The following is a 17,900-nucleotide window of genomic DNA, read 5'->3' as shown; positions in this document are numbered from 1 at the left end:
GAGGAGCGAGTGTGATTGAAGTATTGAAAGGACTCTTGAGGGGAAGGGGAGGAGGAGCAACAGCAAACGGGAACGAGAATATCACCAGCAAGGCTGAGCCATGAAGCCAAACCTTATCTACGCAGTCATGTCCAAATGAGGGGTTCATGCATGGATGAAGCGACGAATGGGCGAGAAGGTTGGTCAGAAGGCAACGGGGCAACGAATCGACCGGTGAGCGCCCACCACAAGCCTCTCTAAGCCTCCTTACGAGTGAGCTTGATGAACAGTCTGGTTCCCCGCCAACCCACTGAAGCCTGCACCTACCTTTTTCTTCCCCTCTTGTAACCAAGGTCGGAATTTCCTTAGCCATGAGTGGAGTCGAGATAGCTGGGCTAGCACTAGCTGTATTACCTATTTTGATTGCTGCCGCTGAGCACGCGAAGTCAAGACGACTGGAGCCAAGACGAGCAGAGTTTATGGAGAACCTGGCCTTTGAGATCACTCTTCTACATATGAGCTTGACGAGACTTGCGAAAGGCCTGTCAGAGCTCTCTGACGAGCTGCGAGAAAAGCTATCGTCGCCGCAGGCCTCACAGGACTTGGAGGAAAGCTGGAAGTCGACCGAGGTAGTGCATGCGCTCAAGAAGCGCCTGGGTTCAGGACACGAGACTTTTGTTGTCACAGTCGGGGCAATTTTGGCGTGTCTTGAGAAGTTACTCGAGAAGAAGTCGTTGGGCTTGTCCAACGAAGAAACGGTACGCCATCTGTGTAGCCTCAAGCTGGCCGATCCTGACGTCATCATAGACATTCGCAGAACAGACGTACGCGAAACTTGACGCGATCCGCCACAGAACCTCATCAACACCTATCAACGCTTTGAGCCATCGGGTGCGATTCGCCATCCACGAAGCGAAAAAGTACGGTCAGATTCTGACCAAGATCAAAGAAAACAATGAACGCCTGGAGAAAATCGTCCTGTGGGCAGCAGACACAGTGTTTGCAACGCCGGAACTACCTAAGAATAGCCGACCCGTTGGCAGTCCTCATATTCAGCTGCGTCCTCTGATGCATACTCTGCATGCAGCTCTTGGAGGGCTGTGGCCGTGCGATTGCCCTGGAAAGCATGAAGCTCGTCTTTGTCTGCTACAACACCGAGACCAGCGCCGAGACTCCATGACCACTGATACCGGAGAGGGGGACAATGTGTACTTCAATATGCTTATGTCACTCCGTAGTGCAGAAAACGAACCATATTGTCGCTGGCTCGAAAGTCAACTATGTATCGCTCTGCAAGAGTAAGTCAGCTAATGTGACTTTTCTCAGCGCATGTACTAATCTTGTTGCTAGGGACATAGCACCGCAACCAACAAGAGGCGTTCGTTTCGAATTAGACACGACTTCATCTCCAATTGCCTCTGGAGGTGGCATTGAGATGATCACAATCTCGACTGGGAATACCGAGGCTGCGCTTCCACGACGACGACGAGCATCCACGGCAACTAGAAGGAAAATTGAAAAACTCTGCCATACACTACTGCAGGCCGAGCGCAACCTGTGCTCCCCACAAATCCTGTTCGATGGGGGTTGTCTGTGGCATGTAACTAGTAAGCAGACATCGCGCAGGTCTTCGCGGACACTGAGTGTCCAGGGCAGCGAAGTAGACACTTCCCTTGCATCACTCCTACGAGGCGAAAGGAAGTTCAGGCCAAAGGAGAAGCGTATATTATCCGTCATACTCGCCAACTCCCTACTCCACTTTTGCGAGAGCCCTTGGCTGAGCAAAGAGTGGAGCAAAGAGCACATCTCGTTCTTCTCAACTGCAGAAAAGGGAGGCTTGGACATTCATCGACCCTATTTGTCGACTAACTTCCAGGCCATGGTCGCCGAGGTTGAGCCTGATACCTTCTACCGGATACATGCAAACCCTAGTGTCCTAGCGCTAGGAATCCTCCTCCTAGAGATCGAGCTAGATTCACCAATCGAACGTGAACGCGGAGTCCAGGACCTCGATGAGCACGGAAAGCCCAACGTCAACACTGATTACTTCGCGGCGCTCAGGTTATTCGAAGGCATAGCTGACGATATCTATCAAAACCATCGGCAGGCAGTCTCCGCGTGTTTAAATTGCGACTTCTATGATGAGGAGACTATGGAACCAAGCTTGGACAATCCCGAATTTCGGCAAGCAGTCTACAATAATATCGTGAGACCACTGGAACAGGAACTTTACAGTGCCTACGACCTCACGCCAGATGACTTGGGCCTCAACCTGGTGTAGGCTACTGGTACGATATCAGCCTCGAATCTCCATCACCATGAACGATACTCCTCTTCCCGCATAAAGATTCCCTCTTCATGTTACATACTCTACTGCGGCTGAAGCACACCAGATAGAGCACCTACCTCCACACCCGCCTCTATTAAATTCGCTTCCATGGGCCCATAGTACCCCATACTTTAGCAACTCGCATTAGATACCCATTTCCTACCGCTTGGAGTAATTTGGGATGATATTTGGGACGAAAGGTGTCTTGAACAGCATTCTTAAAAGACGACTATTATCTTATGTTTACTGTATTGTTACTGAGGTTTAATATATGTACCTCTACGTGTAGTCCTAACGATGATTTATTTTGCACATTATAGGCATACCAATTGTATATGGACGTAACTTCCCCTCGGTATCTTAGTCATTGGCCCAAACATGGCCAACGATGCTCCACGTCTACTACTAATTCTCTCATGGCTACTACCTGCTCAACGAGCCACCTTTTCTATTAAGAAAAAAATATAAAGGTAACTTCCAAGATACAATTAATCCAGATCCATCGACACCGAACGCGTGTTCTGCGCTTAAGTTCACCTCCTACCGAAGTATCGCTGAATCTTGATCTTTCTCATTAAGCTTGAGAAATTCATCCTTTCCCCACTCGTCCCTCTCGTCTTCAGTGAGATGTAACAAGTGAGGAGAGAGAATCTCTACACAGTGATATCCACTTCGAACGGAGAGGGTTAGACGCAAGCAGCGCCACATTAGGTGCGAGTTTACGCTACTGTTTTTAAGGTAGATACTAGCCAGTGCGATAATGATAAAAGGGCGTGCATTCCGGCTACGAAACGCTTCCTTGCTGAGATACGGGCCCGATCCCAAGAATCCGTTCAGGTAAAAGATGAGTTCGACAAGGTCGCTTTCATTGTTTTCCTCATAGTCACCATGAGCACTGAGTTTCATGCTGCCGTCCCCTAATGCTCTCTCGACCATCTGCAGCTGCAGCATTCGACTGAGGCGGTCGAAGTACTTCTCGAGGACAGGCATGCCCGCTATTTGCTTCCCGCTTAGCGTTTGCAGGGACGCTGCTCTCCATCTTTTGACATCTTTCTTTGTCACTTTGATGTCCGGCTTCGCATTCATAGTGTCCGCCTCAGACTCTGAGTCGTCTTGCGATGACTCATACTCGCTCTCGTCGCTGGGGTTGAAGTCTGAATCATCAGATTCTTCGCCACTTTCGAGGCCTAAGCCCACGCCCTCTTGATCGCTTCCAGAATCGGTCGAATAATTGCTAGATTCGGAAGAAGCACTATGTGAGCGAGGAGAACTTTGGCTCATTACTCCATGCTCTTTTGCCTTTTCTGGCTCGTTTTGGCTTTGAGATATTTGCTTGTGGCCTTGAAATAGACCTGAGTCGCTACGACCGTCGCGGGTGTTCTCATTCATTTTACTCTCCTTGCAGGATTGGGTAAGCTTGGGGGTGTTTGATATGCCGTCTGGCTTCTTAGATGTCAAAGGATAGTTATGTCCAAAAAGGCGAAATGAGGGTGCGCCCGAGAAATCGCTGTGTGGAGTTAATGAGGGGGAAGTCGAGCTCTCCGCATATGGAGCATTAAATGGATTCCTCGAAAAAGCCTTTCCTCGTGATTTGAGAGCTCGTAGACGAGCGAGTGAGCGCCGCTGTAGGCACGTGGAGGGTGCGTTGTGTGCTGTTGGGGAATCTCTCTTGTTGGTAATTGGATTGTTAAAATCAACGACGGTTGGAGTGTTGATCTCTGGACTGCTGAACAGAGGAGGGTCAAAGTGTATTTTCGGGACTGACTCATTTCTGGGAGCACTTTGTGGTAGGTGTCTTGAGGCTTGAAACACCCACGCCTGGACTTTTGGCTTGAGCAGTCGTGAAGCCCATATATGCATATGCGCGACGATTTCACGGAGGGCCGTAACTCCCCAGGTTAGTTGAACAGTGGTTGACCAGATACAGACCATTCGCTACAGCGCTTTAGCTTCAATGCGGTATTGTTATTGAAAGCGACTTACCCGCTGCATCGGAATAAAGAGTACCGGATTAGTTCGATACATAAGCCAGACCTTGACGAGCGGCCCAATGCATGTAAACGCGATAACAGGTGGTAGTTCCGAGAAGCGAAGATCACTGTCCTTTTCGAAAAGCTGTGCTTGAAACTCGAGTGCCGCGGCTGCAGCATTTGCTGCCTGGCAGTAACATCTCTCCACAGATGCTTCAGAAACATCAGCTTGTTTCTTCATCTCAATGACCGCCCACGGAAAGCAAGAAAGATCCGAAGTATCTAATTTTGTTCCCTCGGGAGAGTGTGACCACCGACGCAATCCAGTTGTTGGTGCACAAAGTACTCCGTTTCTGTTTAGTCTACTAAGGGATTCGAGGGAGAAGCATTGCATGAACTCATCTCTCTCGAAGCCCCTCAGACTCGTTATGGCGGGACTCAAAATGGGAAATGAGTACGTCAGGTCAGGCTTCGGTTGAGTCCGACCTTTTACTTGTGAAAGCTGGGGTTCCAGACTTGGGAATTCAGTCCACAGCATGTCTTCTTCCCTAAGTGTTTAAGCTTAGCTTCGCCGATAATTGCGCGTATTTGACTTACAGCGACCAAGTGTCCAACATAGGGCTTTCAAAGGTCAGCATCGCCTTCTAGAAACAACCTCCTCAATCCCACCAATAGCGAATTTGTCCTCAAGACAGGCGAGGAACGTGCGCAAGTTTGAACTTCAACTCACCTAAATCCCGGCTGTTTGCAAGCTTCGTCACTGAAATTCCTGAAGAGTTTGCTTCTCCAGAACAATTTCCATCCACTTTCCGCATCTGCAAGCATTTGCCGCGCGGTTTCCGCTAGTTTTTCATCGTCTTTGAGAGCGTTGTGGGCTGGGGCCCATGAGAAATCGGAACTTCGAAGGCCAAACTCATATGCTTTCTTAGGAATGATCGCAGAGCCCGGTGGTTGGAGATTCCAGGATGGGCCAATTCCTTCCGACCCGTGTTCCACGAACTCATCGAGTAGATGACGTTCCCAGTTGTGTGGTACCAAGCCTTCGAAAGTCAAAAGCGCTTCTCGGACTGCTTCGACATGATCTGGAAGTATAACAGCGTCAGGCCGTTGTGTCAGTGTCAGCTCGTCACGACCTCGATAGACCTCCTCGTCATAGTGAATGTCGTGCAGTCGAAGGGTTTCCCGAGTGATATCCTTTTTTTCTTTGTTTTTGGTCATGTTGAGAAGGTCTCACGGCGGTAATGTAGAGGGGCTCTGCTCGGGCATTAGGCAAGTTATTAGCTGATGATGCTATAGGCGAGCATGGCTCGTGCTGCGGCACAGTGCAGCAATAGTTACAGATCTATCTCAATTAGTATCGATAATGCATTTTGTGGTTAGCATGAAGTAGATCCAGACCTGCTTTAGCTATAGCCCAGTCTGTATATATTGGATATGCACATTAGCTCAGGGCTAGCTCTAGCATCGTCGGGAGAGCCGGAATTAAGCTGGTAGTTAGTGGGATCCCTCAAATAACTCCATAGTTGCATTAGAAGAATTTATAGAAAGCATATTATCTCCAGAGACCTGATAAACTGTGGTTTTATACTAATTTCTCTTACTACATTATATAATCTGCTCTAGCGTTGACTTTACTTTCAAACAAAGAAATAGAAAGCATAAGCAGAGCTTGCTGCTATATAAATAGTTTCAGAAGCCGACATATTGTTGTTGATGTGCGGAGCTTTACATCTGTGTTCCAACGAAGCCAAAGGCTGGATCCTAAATACAAAGCCATATACAGGGATGCTCAACGAACAGAAGGAGCCAGATACCGTGCCCGTTGCTATGCTAAGGAGCGTATATTCTGATGGAGCGAGTCACAGCCCAGATACAGGACCATACATCTTTCTTGAACAAGAGGTGTAACGAGCACAAACATAGGCGCTGAGAGCTTTACGCAGCAGTTCAGGAATCTTTCAAATACACTAGATATCCAAGGAAGCAGAGAATACATGTTAGACTACTTCATTGAACAGTAAACTAGACGAAGTTGAGTTTGTTGCCATAATACTCCAGTATCTCCATTTTCCACGTGTACCTCCAGGGATATGTAGATTACATGTTCCATCTCATTTCGCCGGATTAACGCCTGCTGGTCGTCCGATGGTGGCTTCCCAACATTGTCATAACGTTACAAAACTCCTAGTAGCTGCCTCAAGGCACGCTCAATGAGTGACTAGCTTCGCCAAAAGCTCCAAGTATCCAGAAAAAAAGAAGGAAATTTCAGATCCGTGCGCCATAACGGCCAGTGAATGCAGTCGGACGCAGCAATTAGATAGGAAGCTTGTCCTGTGGTAAGCGCTTGAGAGCAGCCTCGACATCCTTGTGGTCAACGACCACACCGCTCTCGGAGCAACGAGCTTTAGCGCGGAGTTCGGAACATAAATTGTCGATATCGATCGTGCCGTCCTTGAAGTCGGGGCGACTGGAAAGCTTGTCCCTGGATGATATTAGCATGTCAGGTAAAGCGGAAGTAAGCAGTGGTACTGACCAGATTTTGTGGCAGTTGAGCATCGAATTGATATCTTCACCCGGAACAACCTCGTCCTCTCCATCCTGAATGCGCTCAATCTCCTCGAGAGGGTTCGGCTTCTGAACAGCAGGCGTATCGCCAAAGTGGAAGGGACTTCCATAGCCAGCATTGAGGAAGGCATCATTGAAGAAGCCACCGGTGAAGTCCCCGTCGCCAACAATGGCATTCTGAGTATCACGGTATTCCCCGAAAAGAGTCGGGTCAAATTGACCACCGTTTTGGTTCGCAAGGTAATCGATGCCGTTGAGTGCGGGGGCGGGGGTGGGTGAGGTTGTGAGGTTGATGACTGCAGGAGGTTTGTCGTCAGACTTGGACATGGCACGAGGGACAGGGTTACGAGGGTTGCCGCAGGCCATGTTGAGCTTTTCGCAGAAGGTAACCTCACCTTCTGAGTTGCCAGTACAAATATATCCATCGGCAATTGTATCCCTCAGCTGGCCAGGCGAAGTATGGCTCGGCTCTGGCGATGTGCTACACGACGAATCTTGGGCGTTTGGCGATGTTGAGGACGAAGCCGACTCTGAATGTGTCGAGGAACCGCTGTTAAACTGAAACACGCGTGACTGTGCTGTAGATGCGGAATCAGTACTGCCGCGGCTTACGTTGTTTGTCGCCGTGCTGTTAGGGCTAAAGAAGCCGTTTAAGCTAGCAGAACGTTGTGCTCCATTCAACGTAGGGCTAGTGCCCGTATTGCTTGGTGAGGCGGTGATGGAGCTGTTGGCTTGGTTTACGGGACTGATAGCTCCTCCCGTGCTGTTCTGTCGGCCTGACACACTTGGAGATCTGGTCGCCGTCTTATTTTTTGCAGCCACACCATTGTCAAGGAATTGCGCGCCCGGAAGTCCACCGAACCGCGGGAAATCGAATGAAAAGTTGCTGCTATTATTGTTAAGCAGTGAACTGAAGCCTGCCGCAGGAGGTGGAGCGCGGTTCAGTCCAGTGCTGTTAAGGGACAGCCGCTTTCGATACTCGCGGAGCTCCATCTGCAGGCGCTGCACCTGCGCTCGGAGGAGGCCGTTCTCGTGGTTCGTGGCATCGGAAGCCTTTTCGAGTTCCTGAACTTTCGTCTCTAGGTCTTTGAGGTGCTTCTCCTTTCGCTCTCGGAACGCTCGCTGTGCGGCCCGGTTCTGTGCTTTGCGCTTCTAATCGTATTGTTAGTTCCAGAGCTGTGCACGTTGTAGTCAGACATACGGTAGTGGGCTCTGATGTCAAGGGCTTTCGCCCAGGCTTCTTAGCCTGCTTATCGTCACCTTCTCGAGTGCGTTTACCGCCGCCCTCATCTTCATCCTCATCCTCATCATCCGGGCTTTTCCGTTTCTCGTTTCCATCTGGACTGTCTCCAGGAAGAGCGCCGATCATGATGTCACCGTTGTCCGCATTATCAAAGTCGAAGCTGTTGTCGCCGTCGATATAATCAACAAACGGACTCTCTTCCATACCAAGGTTGTCGAAGCCGTTGGCGGGAGTGCTCTGCTGCGGTGAGGTAAAATACGTGGGGTCGAGGCTATTGGCGGGATACGGGAATTGTGAATTGCTCAACGAGCCCTTGGTGGCATTGTCAATGCCTGACGAGAAGATGTCGCTGGGATTCTGGTTATTCGAGGCAAGCGCAGCGAGAAGGAGGTCTTGTTGGGTCGCGTCGAGGTAGAAGGGCGCGCCGTTCTGGAAGTCGTTGGTGGTTCCAGCCATGGCGGAGATTGGTGCGGGGTCTAGAGGTCAACTGTAGATAGTGCAGGATAGTGCAGCACGCGACTTGCAGACCAAGCTGATTGTGTGTATATAGGCGATCACTGGTGTCTGGTGTGGGTTCGAGTCGACTGGACTCTGGCGGAGTTGGGACTGAGGACAGAACTGGAGGGTGCAGCTATCAAGCTAGCACTCGCGATAACCGTTTCGCCACCCGCGGTAGACTGCCTGAGGAGGGGTGGTCGCGTCTGGGACTCGAAGAGGGTTGTATAGATGACGCAAGGTGGCTCAAGGCCAGCAATCACTAGTGGCCTGCGCAGCGGGCGGATTATGGCGGAGGCGGGCGAACTGAAAGGGCCTGTAGTGGGTGGCCTTGCAAAGTCGAGAGGGCTCTGCGGGCGCAGCAGACTCAATGACGGCCGCGGAGTAAGAGGGGGGTTATATGTAGTCCAGAGAGTGACTACACTGTAGTCGCAGATTGTGAGGGGTGGAGGTGGTGGAGGAGGGACGGTGCAACTTGGTAGCCTGGTGGCCTGGCCCCGATGTGGTGATGCTAGTACGTTTGGTACGGGCGACAGTCGGAGCGCACGAGGCCGCGCGAGCTTGTCGAAAAGCGGCGAACAGCGGGTGCAATGCAGTTTCAACGTCACTAGTAGGACTACGGCTAGGCTTGTGACTCGTCTCTTCAAAGGGCAGAGGCGAAAAGGGCGCAGCGAGAGGACGGGGAGCTGCACCCACTCGCTTATCAATCAAAGCCAGGCGTGGTGGGGTAGAACGCCATCGAAGACACCTAGAGCCAGATCGACGGCCCTGTTCCTGGCAGGGTAGAGATTGCGCATATAGATATTTTCGCGTCTGGTGGATGACTGACGAGAGAGTTTACTGTCAGCATGCTGATCTCTGCAGTGAATCGGGTTGTTCATGATTGATGGTGGAATAGGTACAGGCCGCGTGGAGGATTCTCTCCCCGCAGGCTATCGGATCGCTCGCATTGAACAGCAGGATGGAAGCTTTAGGGCTTTCATTGGACAGCAGATGACAGGTTCCATCACTTGATCTCGAACACGTCGATGAGATGAGACGTTGCAAGTCACATTTGACGTTTCCTACACGCCCAGGAGTGGACGACAGTAGCACCGGTAGGGCTGAACGATGGCTGCTAGGGTCTCTGGCCTTGGCGCCAAGGCTCGCGGCTGCCTGCCGAGCGTCACTGCCCATCGCGACTTCCTCAACTGCGACAGTTGTGTTTTCCTCCCAAGGCTACCCCACCACGCCAACCCTCACCAGCCAGTTGCAACCAGCGAGAGGCAACATGGCGGACCAGCTCAAGCACACGAAGAACAAGATTGGGGAGCTGAAGCGTAGCCTTCAGCATGAAGAGGCTCAGCGCGATGAGTGGGCCAGCACAGTAAGTTGCCAATGTAGCGTGATTGGCGAGGGCGAGTCTAACAGCCCCTCCAGATTCCCGCCATGGAAACGGAGATTGCGGGCTTGAAGCCTGGCCCCGAGCAGGACGAATGGAAGAACATGAAATCAGACGCCGAACGCTCCGTCGCCGCCTTCAGCGCAACGATTGCGAAGCTCCAGGAGCAGCTTGCCGCACTCGAGTCTGACCTTCCTCAAGCACCAGAACCTGCAGTGCCCAAGTTCGATCCCGAGAAGCACCCTCTGCTTCGAAAGACGGTTGAGAAGCAGGAGCCCGAGAAAACCGTCGTCTTCAGCACCGGCGACATGTGTGAGGCGCAATGGACCGACAAGTCTTGGTACAAGGCCAAAATTCAGAGTATTCTCGGGTCTGTTTCAGCGCCCAAGTACCTGGTACGCTTCATTGAGTACGACGACACCTTGACCGTCGACCGCAGTGCCGTGCGTCCCCTACCAAGCAAACGCAAGCGAGAGTCGGAGCCCGCTGGTGCGCCTCAGCCAACTGCGCCTGTCACTTCCACTCCGCACGTCATTTCTGGACCCGCTAGCATCAATTCCAATGCGCAGGCTGCCAAAAACAACGCCACCGAGGACGCGGAGCCGAAGCAGCCTAGCAGAGTTCCCACGAAGAGCGTCCTAAAGAAGAGGGCCACCAACTGGAACGACTTTCAGGCGAAGACTAGCAAGAAGATGCCCAAGAAGGAGTCCATGTTCCGTACCAGTACCGAGTTTGGTAGCAGAGGTAAGAGCGTCCACTGTAATTATACTCTTGACAAGCAATACTAACTATAACGCAGTTGGCTTCACCGGGTCCGGCAAGGGCATGACCGAGACGCACAAACGCACACGCTATGACCATAAGGCAGACACTGTAAACGACGACGAGTACAACGAGACTGCCCCTACGAGCCGCAAACGCTTCTGAACGGCGTACAGCGAGTCACATAATCATCTTGTGGTAAGTGATCATAGAATTGAAGACGTTTTGGATATCGTAGTACTTGGCTTACGTTGCCCCTGGGCCAACTTCAGACATAGGCAGATGTTCTGGCGCTTTGGCTTAGTAGTCATCTACATCCTACGCGATCACGCAAAGCTTGTTGGCTTCGCACGAGATGGGTCACATGCTGACTTATGCAGGCCTGTCATTGTGTATACTGGGTCAGCCTTCACGACTGTAAACATTGGGCACGCACACAACCACCATGCATCATCACGGCGTTACGGCATTTACATATATTCGGTATGACTTCTGGGTCCTCACTTCTGCCTCTTGAGCCTCTCCACTAAGTACGACTTGCTCAACAGGCGTCTGATACCCCGGAGTATTAAGGAGCACAAGCGGGAGTCGGTCTATTGCCAGGTAAGATACTTTACCCTTCCAGTATGTACATTAGCTGCCACTTTTGTACGTACTCCCACCACATCCCATGCTCATTCAGCGCTACGAAGCGGATTTGCATGAGATTTAGTTTATAGAGAAAAACATCGAATCTTCTCCAAATCGTCCATATTGTGAATTGTTAGTTTGGACTGTGAAGCGCTCAAGCTTAACTTTTTGTCGTACAAGCTGTACAAACATATGAAAAGACTACATACACAAAATCAAGTAATTACGTGAATGAAGCGCAAATATTGTCTCGGTGTACAGCGCCGAGGCCAACACAGTTATTAGACTATGCAAAGACAGAACTAGTTCGATCTCTACGAGGCCGGGTTGACTTTCAAACGCGGTGGACCCGCGGCTTTGTTTGCCCCGCGTCTCGCCAATCACGCATCATCGCGCTTTGTTACAATGGGCCGCCGACCTCACCCACGCCTCACATGTTCGAGCTCTTGCGCCGCGACAGTCAAGGAGGAGGCGCAAGGCATGTCGAAGTCGTGTTATAGGCTTAGTGGATCGGAGAACGTGCCTTCAGTATGGAGGCGGACTGGGACGAGGTAAAGTACCGCCCGCAGGCTGTCTTGGGTGTAGCCGTTGTCGCAGCTTCGGAGAGGATGCATCTCATGTACGCGCATAGTGACTGACTGGACACAGCTAGCGATTGCTCAATTACCTCTTCCAGGATCGCATCAACCTGCTGTACCCATTTCTACTTTCGCGTTCGACACCACCCAGGAACTACTATGGACCGGCAACAACCATGTGAGAACGTTCTATGCTACCAACTCTGAACAGCCAAGGCTTACGCATAGCTAGGGCCGAATTACTTCCTTCTATGGACCACACCTCGAGCGCTATACTTCATATCGCGGACACGTAGTCGCGGACGGCCCGGTCAAGCAATTCCTCTTCACCGACAAGGGCATCCTCTCCGTCTCGAAGCAGAGCGTTCACTACTCCCACCGCCGAGGGCTTACACAATGGCATATAACGTATGTTGGAGAAAAAGGGGAGACCTAAGTCATCGTAGGCACCTGCTGATAGATACCTCGTAGAAGCGCCGACTTCAAGGACCTCAAATGCATGAACTTCACCTCCAAAGGAACGCGCGAGATTCTAGTCGCCGGATGTCAGGAACAGATGTTTAAGGTGGATGTGGAGAAGGGCATCATTACAGATACCGTGGGTCTGGGAAACACCGCAGCCGCGCAATGCTAACAGGTTACAGCTTCCCGCTGAAGCTCAATACACTATCATGAAGCGTGCAGGGCAATACCTTTGCGCCGCTACAAAGAATGGAGGCATTCATATCCTAGACTCAGGTTCGCTGTCTGTTATCAAAGTATTCGAAGGCCACACGGGTAGCATCAGCGACATGGACGCCAAGGGCGACTTCCTCGCGACATGTGGCTGGTCCCCAAGACAGCAGTACGCGTACATGCTCGATCCATTTACTAATGTGTTTTCCTTGAAGACACTGAAACAGTTACCTCCTATACCCTTTCATACCGGTGCGGCCTTTGTACGAATGCACCCCCGCATGTCAACGACTGCTATAATCGCTTCGCAAAACGGCCAGATGCAGGTCATCGACCTCATGAACCCAGATTCTGCCAATTTGCGCCAGATCAACCTATACGACTCTTACTTGGCCGGCTTCGAGATGGCTCCTTCTGGTGAAGCGTTTGCTCTAGCAGACTCAAATTCGCACGTCCACCTATGGGGATCTCCTTCGAAAGTACACTTCCCCGAGTATAGCAATCCCACCGAATTTGCGGATTCCCATTCAATACAACCACCGGCCATGGATTGGACTCTAGACACGCCCCTGAACACGGTTGGAATGCCGTATTACAAAGAACAACTCCTTTCAAGCTGGCCAAGTCATACAATCTACGAAGTTGGCGCTCCTCCGCCGAAGATTGACAGTTCAATACTGAACAGCATGACACGCACGGAAATTGGCTTCTTCGCCAAGAATCCCAGGACAAAGCGAAGGAACCAAGTCGAGATCACTCGGCAGGCTGATAAGAGTGTTACACTGACACCACCCAAGTTCTTGAGTGAGAAGGCTCGATCGTCGCAGTCTTTTAGCGAGCCTGATACGAAGACCGCGGAGACTATGGAAACGCTGACCGACCTCCATCTTGACGATGTAACCCGGAAAGATGTCCCTGCGATGTACGGGAACGTGGAGATCAAGTACAGCAAATTTGGAGTTGACGATTTCGACTTTGCTTACTACAATCAAACGCCATACTCGGGTTTGGAAACACACATCACCAACTCATACGCTAATCCACTTCTTCAGCTCTTCCGATTTACTCCCTTGCTTCGAAACCTTGCACTGCAACACACTGCATCGCCTTGTCTATTCGAATCATGCCTTCTTTGCGAGCTCGGCTTTCTGATAGATATGCTTGAGAAAGCTGCAGGCCTTAATTGCCAGGCTTCCAACTTCCTAAAGACGTTTAGTGGTCTATCTAACGCGGTATCACTCAACCTGCTCGAAGAATTCGCGCCCAACGTTGCGCTCACCAGCATGATTCAGAATTTGAACAGGTTTCTGCTCGACAAGGTTTCGGAAGAATTTCGACAAATGCTACCAGGACAGCCTGGGCCGTCAGCGATGGATCAAGTCTTAGAGACACAAGCACGAGCCAGTATGAGATGCGCACAGTGCGCCAACGAGACCATTCGTGGTGGGAAGAACTTTGTCAATGAGCTTGTTTACCCAGCAAAGCACGTTATGAAGAACACACGGATCCCGCGTCCTACTTTCTCACAGATTCTGAAAGCTAGTGTAGAGCGACAAGACCAAACACGGGGGTGGTGTACGAAGTGCAATCGATATCAGCAGATGGTGCAACGGAAGACGATCCAGTCTGTTCCTGGTGTCCTGATGCTCAACGCAGCGATCCAAAGCCACGAGGCAAAGCTACTGTGGTCAATGCCAAACTGGTTGCCCCAAGAGATCGGGATTATAGTAGATCAAGGTCAGTTCTACTGCTTCGAGGGCCAGGATCTGAAGCTACATCTGCAGCGTGGCGTCTTTGACATTATGGTGTATGAGCTCGTTGGTGTTGTTGCCGATATCAACAGCGGAGAGCATCAGAAACCGCACCTTGTCGCAACCATTAACACAGCACCATCGTCTCGCGAACCAATTGCCGATGACAAGTGGCACCTATTCAACGACTTTCTAGTCAGGCCGATACCAAAAGAGGAAGCTTTACGTTTCGAACCAAGCTGGAAACTACCGTCTGTATTGGCTTTTCAGCTTAAAGCTGCTAGAAATAAGATTGACGACTCGTGGAAAGAGAGCTTGGACACTTCAATTCTGTACCGCTGGTGGTCCTCCAACCCAACGCCTCCCGAATCGAAGTTTAAGCTGCTTCAATCGTCAACGGAAACACCCCGCCCCGGCTACCCTGTAGCTATTGATGCGGAGTTCATCAGGCTACAATCCGAGGAAATCGAAATGAAAGCAGACGGCACTCGCCAAACAATTAGGCCTGATCGGAAAGGACTCGCTCGCGTATCCGTCTGTCGCGGCGAGGGCGAACTCGCCGGCCTCCCCTTCATCGACGACTACATAGCCGTCAGCGAACAAGTCATCGACTACCTCACCGAATGGTCCGGAATCTCCCCTGGCGACCTCAACCCCGAAACCTCAGCCCACGCCCCCGTCAGCCTCAAACACGCCTACAAGAAACTCTGGCTCCTCCTCAACCTCGGCTGCGTCTTCATCGGCCACTCCCTTGCGAACGACTTCCGCACCATCAACATCCACGTCCCCAAATCCCAAGTCGTCGATACCTCCAATCTCTTCTTCAAGTCTGATTTCCGCCGCAAGTTGAACCTCAAGTTTCTAGCGTGGTGCGTGCTCAAGGAGAAGATTCAGGAGGATACACATGACTCTATTGAAGATGCCACGACGGCGTTGAAGCTGTGGAGGAAGTATGAGGAGTTTGTCGATGCCGGCGTCTTGGAGCAGATGCTGAATGATATCTATGCTACGGGTAGCCAAATGAGGTTCAGGGCGCCGGGCAGTGGGGGAGCGGCGGTTGGTGCGCATGGGAAGGGTGCGGGTGTTATGGGGAGCGATACGCCCGACCCGTTGACGACGCCGAAGAAGGGGAGTACGTTTGGGAATGTGGGGTTTAGGAGTCCGATGAGGAGGTGAGGATGGGAAGGAAATGTACGGGGTAGACAAGGTGATTCGTCCTGCGGGTGGGGTCTTGAGTACTTTTTGGGATTTTGTACCAGACACTGGCTGATGTTAATAGAACTCATTTCTCAAGTCTTTTTTGTTTATGCTTGAGGCAGATGTTGATTATGACCTGTATTGGCACTACCTTGTCAACGCGGTTCCTGTCGAAGCACATTCGAGTGACAGTCTCATTCTGGCGCTAATCATGCAGTATGTAGCTGAACCTCGAGCTTGTTATGGGTTGATTCGCCAAGCGAATTTCAGCCTCAGCCCCTCTAGGACATCCAGGCTTCACCAGAGGTTCAAGGGAATTCGACCTTCAGTTCTGATGGTTCATTCCCAGGCGCCCCTCAATGACCGCAACACATGACATCAGTGCGCTCACCTTTCGCGACGCCAACCGAGCGGCTCGCAACCTACTTCGATGTCGCACAGCCTCGGGCCACCTTCGAAGATCGCGATATAGACGACGTCGCTCTACTCCTCGAGCAATGCGGGCATGTCGCCTCGACATGTCCTCGAACATACATTCTCTTTCGAACGATAGGGCACTTGGATATACTTGAGCAGCTAGTAAAAGTGGGGTTCAGCGACCAGTGGTTTCCTGTCGAGACGCGCAGTCTCCCCAGCTTTCTAGAACCAAGCGTCAAGGCGGCCGTGGTTCAACAACAAGGAATTATCCTGACAAAATCACTTGATTTGGAAAATGGCAGACATCGACACTTTGTAGCCGAAGAAGCTTTGCCATTTGAGATACTCGGAAGGCTAGGCAGCAGTGGATACGGTCAGGTCGACAGAATAGTGAGCAAAACGAGCTCACGACAATATGCGCTCAAGCGCATTCGCAGACGAGCTGCTTTCGGAAACAGCTCCTCTCGTGAAGCTGTCAAAGGCTTCTTGACCGAAATGAAAATCATGAGGAACTTGAAACCAGCATATTGTTCAGTATATTGGCAGCTACACGGACAAGAGTTATCTAGGCCTGGTTATGTCCCCAGTTGCGGAGACGGATCTCGCTACCTACAACGAACGTCTCTGTGAATATCTTCAAGCGACCCAAGCTGACCGAGTCTCTTCCCCGTTCCATTTGCAGGATCAGCCAGCTGCAGTAGAAATGTCATCAAATTTGAAGACCTTCTTTGGCTGTCTTGCCGCCGCGCTCACGGTAAGAAATCCTAATATGTCGAACTGCCTATGAGCCATACCCTGACTGTGCATCCCGGCCTTTTAGTACCTTCACGATCAAAACATTCGCCACAAAGACATCAAGCCGCAGAACATCTTGGTCGCCAAAGGAAGTGTCCTTTTTTCTGACTTCGGTCTTTCTCGCGACTTCGCGGACGATGTTGGCAGTACTACCTCTGGCATTACACCGGCCTCTCCACGTTATTGCGCCCCCGAAGTAGCGACATACGAGGCACGCAACACTTCGTCTGATATCTGGTCCCTCGGCTGTGTGTTTTTGGAAATGACCGCAGCGCTACAAGGCTTGAATGTTGAGTGGATCAAGAACTTCTACACGAAATGCGACTCCCGTGGTACACATTTCCATGCTAATCATGCGGCGACTAAAATGCTCATCCAAGAATGGGAAACCACGGGGAATCCCAGGTATAAACCCACGCTAGCCTGGACTGAACAGATGGTTCATCTCGATCGTGGTGCAAGACCTACGGCTGCGCGAGTACTAGAGATGATCACCCTTCCAGAGACAAGTGATATCGATGCGACTTCTACTGTGTTCTGCGGTATCTGTTGTGTACCTGATGTCGAATCTGACTCGATGGACAGCCTTGCAGATGATTTTGACACCATCACCGCTATCGTTCGACATGATTCTCGTCTTAAGAAGGCCACGTTCACGCAGCCTCATTCTGGAGACTCTGAAATGGCATCCAACACTGGGCTAGACTCGAAGACCAGCGTCGGACCTCAGACACCTCTTGAACCGGACACAAAGGCTGAAGTTGCACAGGTTGATACTACTTCTACTAAGACAGGAGATTACGATATGACAACAGAAAATGTGCTGAACCCTGTGGCCAGCGCGGAAATCCAGACATCCCCTAGTTCAGCTCTAGAATCTGGACTCGAGGCCGCAATCACAGCCTCTGTCGCTGAATCTTCACGCGGCAATCCTGAGGAAGATCATCTCCTTTCAAGTGCTATTCGTGTTTCCTTAATGGACCTCGAGAGGGCACCGACGGATGCCAGCGCAGAAGACGCGAAAGGTCTCCTCGACACGAAAAGATCGCCAGCACGCCATTCATATGACGAGGAGAATCGAGCGGTCGTATCTTCTGAGAACGTCAACCTCACCAGTAGGTTGTGTAGCTGCT

The 17,900-nt window shown here is 51.1% G+C and overlaps 6 protein-coding genes across 6 annotated transcripts; 4 read left to right on the top strand and 2 right to left on the bottom strand.

Moving 5' to 3' along the window:
* Window positions 1-350: 350 nt before the first annotated feature.
* K460DRAFT_405357 (uncharacterized protein) lies at window positions 351-2,260 on the top strand (the record flags this gene model as incomplete). The annotated part of the gene is made up of 3 exons (XM_040936840.1): window positions 351-737; window positions 787-1,277; window positions 1,330-2,260. 3 exons carry the CDS (start codon window positions 351-353, stop codon window positions 2,258-2,260), a joined length of 1,809 nt encoding a protein of 602 aa, XP_040787643.1.
* A 289-nt stretch (window positions 2,261-2,549) lies between these two features.
* On the bottom strand, window positions 2,550-5,514 carry K460DRAFT_365983 (uncharacterized protein). The gene is made up of 4 exons (XM_040933280.1): window positions 5,009-5,514; window positions 4,876-4,899; window positions 4,292-4,826; window positions 2,550-4,243 (listed from the first exon to the last, which is right to left on the bottom strand). Exons 1-4 carry the CDS (start codon window positions 5,494-5,496, stop codon window positions 2,849-2,851), a joined length of 2,442 nt encoding a protein of 813 aa, XP_040787642.1. The 5' UTR covers window positions 5,497-5,514; the 3' UTR covers window positions 2,550-2,848.
* Window positions 5,515-6,591: 1,077 nt separating this feature from the next.
* K460DRAFT_376588 (AP1-like transcription factor-like protein) lies at window positions 6,592-8,542 on the bottom strand (the record flags this gene model as incomplete). Its single annotated transcript, XM_040934894.1, has 3 exons — window positions 6,592-6,760; window positions 6,812-7,995; window positions 8,045-8,542. The coding sequence occupies 3 exons, from the start codon at window positions 8,540-8,542 to the stop codon at window positions 6,592-6,594; spliced, it is 1,851 nt and encodes a 616-aa protein (XP_040787641.1).
* Window positions 8,543-9,564: 1,022 nt separating this feature from the next.
* Window positions 9,565-11,086, top strand: K460DRAFT_365981 (uncharacterized protein). The gene is made up of 4 exons (XM_040933279.1): window positions 9,565-9,947; window positions 10,001-10,706; window positions 10,762-10,922; window positions 10,997-11,086. The coding sequence occupies exons 1-3, from the start codon at window positions 9,852-9,854 to the stop codon at window positions 10,887-10,889; spliced, it is 930 nt and encodes a 309-aa protein (XP_040787640.1). The 5' UTR covers window positions 9,565-9,851; the 3' UTR covers window positions 10,890-10,922; window positions 10,997-11,086.
* A 688-nt stretch (window positions 11,087-11,774) lies between these two features.
* On the top strand, window positions 11,775-15,586 carry K460DRAFT_365980 (PAB-dependent poly(A)-specific ribonuclease subunit PAN2). The gene is made up of 5 exons (XM_040933278.1): window positions 11,775-11,905; window positions 12,003-12,110; window positions 12,165-12,340; window positions 12,404-12,530; window positions 12,577-15,586. The coding sequence occupies exons 1-5, from the start codon at window positions 11,885-11,887 to the stop codon at window positions 15,532-15,534; spliced, it is 3,390 nt and encodes a 1,129-aa protein (XP_040787639.1). The 5' UTR covers window positions 11,775-11,884; the 3' UTR covers window positions 15,535-15,586.
* Window positions 15,587-15,867: 281 nt separating this feature from the next.
* K460DRAFT_102831 (uncharacterized protein) lies at window positions 15,868-16,844 on the top strand. Its single transcript, XM_040926503.1, has 2 exons — window positions 15,868-16,726; window positions 16,784-16,844. The coding sequence occupies exon 1, from the start codon at window positions 15,928-15,930 to the stop codon at window positions 16,600-16,602; it is 675 nt and encodes a 224-aa protein (XP_040787638.1). The 5' UTR covers window positions 15,868-15,927; the 3' UTR covers window positions 16,603-16,726; window positions 16,784-16,844.
* The last annotated feature ends 1,056 nt before the right edge of the window (window positions 16,845-17,900 follow it).

The sequence above is a fragment of the Cucurbitaria berberidis genome (genome assembly GCF_010015615.1).
Source record: "Cucurbitaria berberidis CBS 394.84 unplaced genomic scaffold K460scaffold_3, whole genome shotgun sequence".
NCBI classification, from domain to species: domain Eukaryota; kingdom Fungi; phylum Ascomycota; class Dothideomycetes; order Pleosporales; family Cucurbitariaceae; genus Cucurbitaria; species Cucurbitaria berberidis.
Note: the sequence above shows the minus strand (reverse complement) of the source record. Positions and strands in the feature narration are given on the sequence as shown.

Excerpts from the sequence above, each read along its gene's own strand:
- K460DRAFT_365983 (XM_040933280.1), bottom strand. The coding sequence starts at position 5,496 with ATGACCAAAAACAAAGAAAAAAAGGATATCACTCGGGAAACCCTTCGA. Across the intron at positions 4,900-5,008 it reads TGCAAACAGCCGGGATTTAG|CCCTATGTTGGACACTTGGT; the intron begins GTGAGTTGAAGT and ends GACCTTTGAAAG. Across the intron at positions 4,827-4,875 it reads ATGTTGGACACTTGGTCGCT|GGAAGAAGACATGCTGTGGA; the intron begins GTAAGTCAAATA and ends TTAAACACTTAG.
- K460DRAFT_365981 (XM_040933279.1), top strand. The coding sequence starts at position 9,852 with ATGGCGGACCAGCTCAAGCACACGAAGAACAAGATTGGGGAGCTGAAG. Across the intron at positions 9,948-10,000 it reads GCGATGAGTGGGCCAGCACA|ATTCCCGCCATGGAAACGGA; the intron begins GTAAGTTGCCAA and ends CAGCCCCTCCAG. Across the intron at positions 10,707-10,761 it reads TACCGAGTTTGGTAGCAGAG|TTGGCTTCACCGGGTCCGGC; the intron begins GTAAGAGCGTCC and ends ACTATAACGCAG.
- K460DRAFT_365980 (XM_040933278.1), top strand. The coding sequence starts at position 11,885 with ATGGAGGCGGACTGGGACGAG. Across the intron at positions 12,111-12,164 it reads TATGGACCGGCAACAACCAT|GGCCGAATTACTTCCTTCTA; the intron begins GTGAGAACGTTC and ends ACGCATAGCTAG. Across the intron at positions 12,531-12,576 it reads AGGGCATCATTACAGATACC|CTTCCCGCTGAAGCTCAATA; the intron begins GTGGGTCTGGGA and ends AACAGGTTACAG.
- K460DRAFT_102831 (XM_040926503.1), top strand. The coding sequence starts at position 15,928 with ATGACATCAGTGCGCTCACCTTTCGCGACGCCAACCGAGCGGCTCGCA.